The 8097-nt window shown below is 46.9% G+C and overlaps 1 protein-coding gene across 6 annotated transcripts in view; it reads left to right on the top strand.

Moving 5' to 3' along the window:
* The window catches only part of LOC129047297 (protein N-terminal asparagine amidohydrolase-like), a 34875-nt gene extending 26857 nt beyond the window's left edge, over positions 1–8018 (top strand). For 2 of the 6 annotated variants that reach the window (XM_063717627.1, XM_063717622.1), the window contains 2 exons: positions 6596–6693; positions 6985–8018. In XM_063717627.1, the coding sequence (XP_063573697.1) occupies positions 6596–6677 (82 nt within the window). In that variant the 3' untranslated portion in view covers positions 6678–6693; positions 6985–8018. Of the gene's footprint in view, positions 1–6595; positions 6775–6984 lie in introns of all 6 variants that reach the window. The other 4 variants (XR_010137823.1, XM_063717623.1, XM_063717625.1 and 1 more) reach the window with 4 other exon arrangements.
* The last annotated feature ends 79 nt before the right edge of the window (positions 8019–8097 follow it).

The following is an 8097-nucleotide window of genomic DNA, read 5'->3' on the forward strand; positions in this document are numbered from 1 at the left end:
ATTCCTTCATCACCAGCATACACCTTCTTTTTTCTTTTTCTTTTTTTTCTTTTTTGAGACGGAGTCTCACTCTTGTCGCCCAGGCTGCAATGGACACCTTCTTTTTTCTTTTTCTTTTTTTTCTTTTTTGAGACGGAGTCTCACTCTTGTCACCCAGGCTGCAATGGAGTGGCACGATCTCAGCTCACTGCAACTCCCACCTCCCAGGTTCAAGCAATTCTCCCTGCCTCAGCCTCCCAAGTAGCTGGGATTACGGGTGCACACCACCACACCTGGCTAATTTTTGTACTTCTAGTAGAGATGGGGTTTCGCCATGTTGGCCAGGCTGGTCTTGAACTCCTGACCTTAGGTGATCTGCCCGCCTCGGCCTCCCAAAGTGCTGGGATTACAGGCGTGAGCCACAGTACCCAGCCGCAGCATGCACCTTTTTAAGGACAGTTCCTTTCTGGATCTTTCCTAAGGTTCTGATTTCTAATCCTTCCTAACCCGGTTCACTGCCCCCCCCCCCACCCTCCGTCCACCCATTCTGCCTCACTTTCTCCTTTCCTGATTCCCACAATTTCCAACAATCAGTCTTGGCCTCAGATTCCCGCCCTTCAGCTTCCAGTGTTCCTTGGGTCCTCTCTCTCCCCTGATCCTCTCTGATTAGGGGTGGGGGGTGTGAGCTGCAATGAAACCCAGCCTTTATTGGAGTCCTAGGGCTGGATTCTGCATTGTGCTCCATTGTGTCATTGCACCTTCTCGTTTCTGCTCTTTCTGCCCTGCTTCTTCCTCTTCATACTCTAAGCCCGGCCAGCGCATGTTGACCCCACCGGTGGAGCGCCGCTCCTTCCCACCTGCTGCTTCTCCATCTCCATCTCTCCATCTTCTGTTCCTAGCCTTTCCTGGCACGGGGGCCCTAGTTATGAGCTCTTGCCTTTTTCTGGGGCACCGTCCTGCCCCTTCTCGTCACCCCAGGCAGTGGCCCTGGGCTCCTCCTCCGGCTGCTGCGGGCCTGGGCCGCCCGGGTCAGCGTGGCCAGGCCGACAGATAGCGCAGTTCACGTCCCGGGGCCGCGGCGGCAGGTGCAGTGTGAGCGGCGCCCCCTGTAGGCTGGTGTGGGCGCTGCCTGGAGGCTGCCGCGGCGCCGCCTGGAGGCTGGTGAGGGCGCCGCCTGGAGGTTGCCCTGGCGCTCGTTGGTGCCCAGCGCCCCGCCCGGGGCTTCCTGGCTGCCTGGCTGCTGCCCCCTCCCAGGGCCGCGGGGCCGGGCTCCACTTGGTGGCGCCTTGTCGCGAGTAGCCTTCGCTGCTCCGAGAAGTCGGCGGCGCAGCAGCTGACGCTCACCTCGCCGCAGGTCGCCATATTCTCCACGGAGGCTGGCTGGGCTGTCGCCTCAGGCCACCCACCCTGCTCCGGCCGCCGCCGCCTCTCCATTCCCGCAGCCAGAGGAGGCGAGGGAGCGACCTCCAGGCCCTGGGCGGCCACCGCTTCCCCAGCAGCCGGCGGGACGATGGAGAAAGAGGCCAGGAAGCGGAAGGTCCCCACTGGCCAAAGGGTCGCCTGGGGCTGCGCCCCATGGTTCCTGCCCACGAGCAGCTGCCGGGACCCTCCCTGCCAAGTTGCTCCCCGAAGAGCTCTAAGGTTCTCAGGCCTGCAGGGAGTGACAGTTTCCCCCTGACTGTAATGTAAGGCTGCAAACTCGAAGCCAGGCATTTCCTGCATTTTCTTAAATAGGATGTTTCAGTCAAAGCCTTGATAATATAACCAATCTTTCTGATTATAGACTGCTTATAAAGAGAACATGTGTACATGAAAATAAGAATATTCATGAATAGTTTCCAAACTTTGGAAGGATCAAGTAGGGAGGAAAAACAAACGCTTCCACCCATCTTTGTTCACAAGTGTGCTTTACCAAATCGGTGTAAATTCTAGATAACTTCTGAGAAAAACATTTCTTCAATCTAGAAAACAAAACGGGCCGGGCGTGGCGGCTCACGCCTGCAATCCCAGCACTTTGGGCGGCCCAGTCGGGGGGTGATCACCTGAAATCAGGAGTTGGAGACCAGCCTGGCCAACATGGTGAAACCCGGTCTCCACTACAAATACAAAAACTAGCTGGGCGTGGTGGCGGGCGCCGGTAATCCCAGCTACTCGGGGGGCTGAGGCAGGAGAATGGCTTGAACTCAGGAGGCGGAGGTTGCAGTGAGCGGAAATCCCACCACAGCACTCCAGCCTGGGTGACAGAGTGAGACTCCGTCTGAAAAAAAAAGAAAAGAATGAATCAAGAATCAACAATCAACAATGTTTTAAATACGAGTTATAAAAACATTATCAATAGATTTTTTGTTTTGCTTGATCTCGCTTAGCAGTTTTTTGAACCATTGTTTTCTTATTAGAAGCCACTAGAAATCGGTTTTTAGTTCATTGGTTTTTATTTTTTTTTATTTCTGAGACAGAGTCTCAGTCTGTCGCCCAGGCTGGAGTGCAGTGACACAATTTTGGTTCACTGCAACCTCTGTCTCCCAGGTTCAAGCGATTCTCATGCCTCAGCCTCCCGAGTAACTGGGATTACAGACATGCACCACCATGCCTGGCTAATTTTTGTACTTTTAGTAAGACGGGCTGGCCAGGCTGGTCTGGAACTCCTGACTGCAAGTGATCCGCCCGCCTTGGCTTCCCAAAGTGCTGAGATTTCAGGCGTGAGCCACTGCGCCTGGCCCATTGATTTTTTAAAAAATATTTAGTTTTAATGTATTGAGGGGGCATAAGTGCGAGTTTCTCACATGCCTATAGTGGTGAAGCCTGGGTAGTTCATTGATCTGGGTTATCAGAAAACCGTGTTGAAGAGGATTTGTTAGAGTTTTCTCCATGCAAAGCAAATTTGGGGGCCGGGCGCGGTGGCTCACGGCTGTAATCCCAGCGCTTTGGGAGGCTGAGGTGGGTGGATCACGAGGTCAGGAGTTGGAGACCAGCCTGGCCAACATGGTAAAACCCCATCTCTACCACCGGCAGTTAGCTGGGCGTGGTGGCGGGCGACTGTAGTCCCAGCTACTTGGGAGGCTGAAGTAGGAGAATCGCTTGAACCCAGAAGGCAGAGGTTGCAGAGAGCCAAGATGGCACCACTGCACTCCAGCTTAGGCGACAGAGCCAGACTGTGTCTCAAAAACAGGAAAGAAAACAAAAGAAAATTTGGACTATTGCCAATTACAAATATTTTTAGAGAAGAATTCAAAACAGTAACTGTGGATGATGAAAACAATAGTTATGATAAAAGTCTGATGAAACTTTCCAGTTCACAAGGAAATTTAATTACTTATCTTTTTTTTTTTTTTTTTTTTTTTTTTTTTTGAGAAGGAGTCTCACTCTGTCACCCAGGCTGGAGTGCAGTGACGTGATCTCCGCTCACTGCATGCTCCACCTCCTAGGGTCACGCCATTCTCCTGCCTCAGCCTCTCAGCCTCCCAAGTAGCTGGGACTACAGGTGCCCGCCACCATGCCCGGCTAATTTTTTTTTGTATTTGTAGTAGAGACGAGGTTTCACCGTGTTAGCCAGGATGGTCTCGATTTCCTGACCTCATGATCCACCCGCCTCGGCCTCCCAAAGTGCTGGGATTACAGGTGTGAGCCACTGTGTCCAGCCAATTACTTATCTTACGGGCAGCATTTTAAGACAGTAATCAGAATTATGACTGACAGCATCACATCAGGACCACCAGTGTTTTATAAATTTCATATAATCTTCAGAAATAATTAATAACTTTTTTTTTTTTTTTAAGATAGATTCTAGCTCTGTCGCCCAGGCTGGAGTGCAGTGGCGCGATCTCGGCTCACTGCAACCTCCGCCTCCTGGGTTCAAGCAATTATCCTATCTCAGCCTCCAAGTTGCGGAGACTACAGGTATGTGCTACCATGCCTGGCTAATTTTTGTATTTTTCGTGGAGACAGGGTTTCACCCTATTGGTCAGGCTGGTCTCGAATTCCTGACCTCAGGTGATCCACCTGCGTTGGTCTCCCAAAGTGCTGGGATTATAGGCATGAGTGATGGTGCCCAGCCATTCATAACATGTTTATGCAAACATAACTTTAGCAAATATTTAACATATATTTAGCATAATATTGCTAAAGCTAAACTTCAGCAAATATTTAGCATAATAATCAAAATTACAAATCATAACATATTAAATTTGTATAAATGTATGTAATTTTTGGAACATGTTTATCAACAACATACCCATAAATATAACTGAGATGAGATCTAATGTCACCTCACTTGACAATGCCCTCCCATGCAGTATCACCACATTTGACGATGCCCACCCATATAATCTACCAAATAAATCGAATCACTTAATACCTCTACAAGATGAGAGATACATTCTTTAGACTCCCCAAGGGACCTAGCTGAAAAATCCCAAAGTTAATTTTAAGCCAAAAAGACTTGATTTAGGATTTTGACACTGGAGAAACCCATCAAAGATGTCAAGTTTGAAAACACTTGATCAAAACAGAATCACAGGTCACTATTAAAAGAATATTCATGCCGGGTGCGGTGGCTCACGCCTGTAATCCCAGCACTTTGGAAGGCCACAGCCGGCGGATCAAGAGGTCGGGAGATCGAGACCATCCCGGCTAACACAGTGTAACCCTGTCTCTACTAAAAATACAAAAAAATTAGCCGGGCGTGGTGGCGGGCGCCTGTAGTCCCAGCTACTCGGGAGGTTGAGGCAGGAGAATGGCATGAACCCAGGAGGCGGAGCTTCCAGTGAGCCGAGATCCCACCACTGCAGTCCGGCCTGGGTGAAAGAGCGAGACTCCATCTCAAAAAAATAAAAAAAAGGGTATTCATTTAACCAGAGACTTCCAAAGCAATACGGAAAGTTACGTGAATATAAAAACCTTAACCCTTTTAAAGCTCCGTTTTGCTAAGTAATCAAAAGGGGTACTTGAATTGAATCAGACACAGGAAGAGTGTGTACAGTGTTATGAGTGTAGACAAATGATTACTTTGGTCATATCTCCATTTGCCACCTGATTACACATGAGAATGGCATCTTTGCTCACCAGAAAGCCAGTATTATAGGAGCTGTAGGAGGCCTTCTTGGACTTGAGACAAGAACATTGTTGTGTAGAAATCGCATCGGCTGTGTTAAAATTATTCTCCATGGGCTGGAGAACACATAACATGTCCTTTAGAATGAGATGGGCATTAATTGGATGCAAGGTCTCCACACTTAGTAGCTGTGTGACATTGGACAAAGTGCTTCATCATTCTGAGACTCAGTTTTTAAGGGAGAAACAACTAACTACCTTGGAAGCTTGCTAGCAGGTTTAAGTGAAATAATGTGTGGGAATGACTGCACTGTGACTAACATGTATTGACAGCTTAATTAATGTTAACCCTTATCATTATCGTATAAGAATGTGAGTTACATAAGAGAGGAACCCCGTGAGTTTGTTCTCTGCTATATCCCCAAGACCATGAATCATGGCTGGCATGTAACAGGCATTTAATAATATTTGTTCAACAAGAATTTGGCAGTCTTGGAGGGCAGAAAGGAGGTGGGGAAGATTTTTAAATAACATTTTTTAAAAGTCACATTGTCCTATAATACCAATTTTTCATGCATATTTAGGAAATTGCGGGGTTTTTCCTAAAATATGCGGACATTTGGGAAATAGGATGCAAAATTTGCACAAATGTTTCTGACACAGTTAGAGGTTTCCAAGAGATTTTGTGCTGGGGAGACTGCTTGCTACAAGCTCCCAAAGCTCTGGGAGGACATAGTATTCATGCATCCTCAGCAGAGGTGGTGAGGCAAGAAGCTCTGGGGAGCACCCCAGCCTTGGACTTTAGCATAGTGTGTTAGGTCTTTACAGTTTGGGCCCAGGGCACAGAGAAGTCACAGGTCTCTGGCTTCCTGTGACCTTTACCTTCTTTTCCGAGGGAAAATGTGGCCCTCCAAAGCAAGAAACTTGAGGGCATGGTCACCCCAACCCTGGCATCTGCCCAGAGCCTGAGAAGGAAGGAACAATGATCCTCCAGCTACCTCACAGGGCTGGCACAGGTGGCCACTGCCCTGGGATCACTCAGCTGTGTCGGGCAGTCTGAACCCCGTCTGCGGGGATGTGAGGAGGAAACCTCCAGGCCGGAACTACCCAGTCTTGGACCTATGGTGGAGACAGAGCATAGCTGGCGATCATGTGTACTTACACTCTAGGGTCACCAGGTGGCACTGTGGCCTCATCTGTGGCTCTGAAAATGAAGATTTGGAAGGAGATCATCACAGCTGATGTTTAACCCGCCCCTCCTATGTGCCAAATCATTCACCCCTGGCAACAACCGAATGAGCTAAGCATTCTTATTCTATATATTTTATGGAGAAGGAAATGCAGACATAAAGAGGTGAATTATCTTACCCAGATCACACAGCTAATAAGTGTTGGAGGCAGAATAGAATCTAAACAGAATAGAATCTAAACATGCATTGGTTCGACAAGTGTTTATTGAGCACCTGCCATGGACAAGGCCTTGTGTGATTAAATAGGGTTATAATTAATAATATAAAAATGATGAATCACTAACACTTTTTAGACTTAACATTTTCTTTTTATGTAGGTTTCAGGCACAAAACTGTATATCCAATAATAGTGAAATGGATCCCACTAATTATGACAGAAATGATGATACATTTCAATGACTTGGATGTTTTCTAGGTATGATCTCGTGAAACCTTGAGAGAAACTGAATGACGAATGAAAGTTTATTGTTCCTGTTTCACACAGAAGAAAACTGAGGTTAAAAGGGGGAAAGTAATTTTGCATGCCATGAAGTAGAAATTCAAAGTACAGGAAGTTGAACTTGGTTCTGTCCTTTTCCGAAGCCCCCATGCTCTTGACCACTATAGACTCAAACATCACCTTGTTTTTCCACTCATTCGACACACTTTTTTTTTTAATTATCTAATAGGTTGGCACTCATCATGAGCCCCTGTTCTCATTCTGCAGGTGGTGAAGCTCTCTATTGTCCTGACCCCACAGTTCCTGTCCCATGACCAGGGCCAGCTCACCAAGGAGCTGCAGCAGCACGTAAAGTCAGTGACATGCCCACGCCAGTACCTGAGGAAGGTGAGTGAGTGCAGACAGATGCTGCCTGGTGCCCTTGAACAGTCAGTGACATCCCCCATGCGAGTACCTGAGGAAGGTGAGTGAGTGCAGACAGGTGGGGCCTGGTGCCCTTGAGCACTTCCTGGGTCTCAGCTGCCACACGTCTCATAGTGGGCGTTGCTTGGGGAAGCTTACACAGTCACAGTACTGGCTTCTTCCTCTTTTTCCTTCCATACAAGTGGCTTAGGGATGGGATAGAGTAGTTGACTTATTTGGATAAAAACCACTATCTTCTGTCAGAAACTCAAAAGGAATCATTGCTGGCATGTTAGCCTAAAGAAAAACAACCAGACAAGTGCCCAGTGATACTTAAAAATGTTATTTATTATCTTGCCAAATTTAGGCTGGGCATGGTGGCTCATGCCTGTAATCCCAGCACTTTGGGAGGCTGAGGCAGGTGGATCACCTGAGGCCAGGAGTTCGAGACCAGCCTGACCAACATGGCAAAACCTCATCCCTACTAAAAATACAAAAATTAGCCGGGCATGGTGGTGTGAGCCTGTAGTCCCAGCTACTCAGGAGGCTGAGACAGGAGAATTGCTTAGACTCAGGAGGTGGAGGTTGTAGTGAGCCGAGTTCACGCCATCACACTCCAGACTGTGCGACAGAGCGAGACTCTGTCAAAAAAAAAAAAAAAAAAAAAAAAAAAAAATTATCCTGCAAAATTTGAAAAGGAAATCCAAATCAACAGCTTCTAAACTATTTTTTAACATGACTCATAATAAGAAATACATTCTGTATTTACATATATATGTTCTATATTTTTGAAGAAAAGAATTAACCAAATCATATTTATTTTACATGTAATACATATTTTTTATTTTCCTTCATTTGTTTTGAATGCTCTGTGCAATCTACAAAAAGTCCAATAGTAATAAATTATTCATTAAATTGAACATTATCTTGTCTTTTGAAATGATAATCTCAAAAATGATCTTTTATTTTTGAGATTTA

Source organism: Pongo abelii, chromosome 18, assembly GCF_028885655.2.
Source record: "Pongo abelii isolate AG06213 chromosome 18, NHGRI_mPonAbe1-v2.0_pri, whole genome shotgun sequence".
Lineage (NCBI taxonomy): Eukaryota > Metazoa > Chordata > Mammalia > Primates > Hominidae > Pongo > Pongo abelii.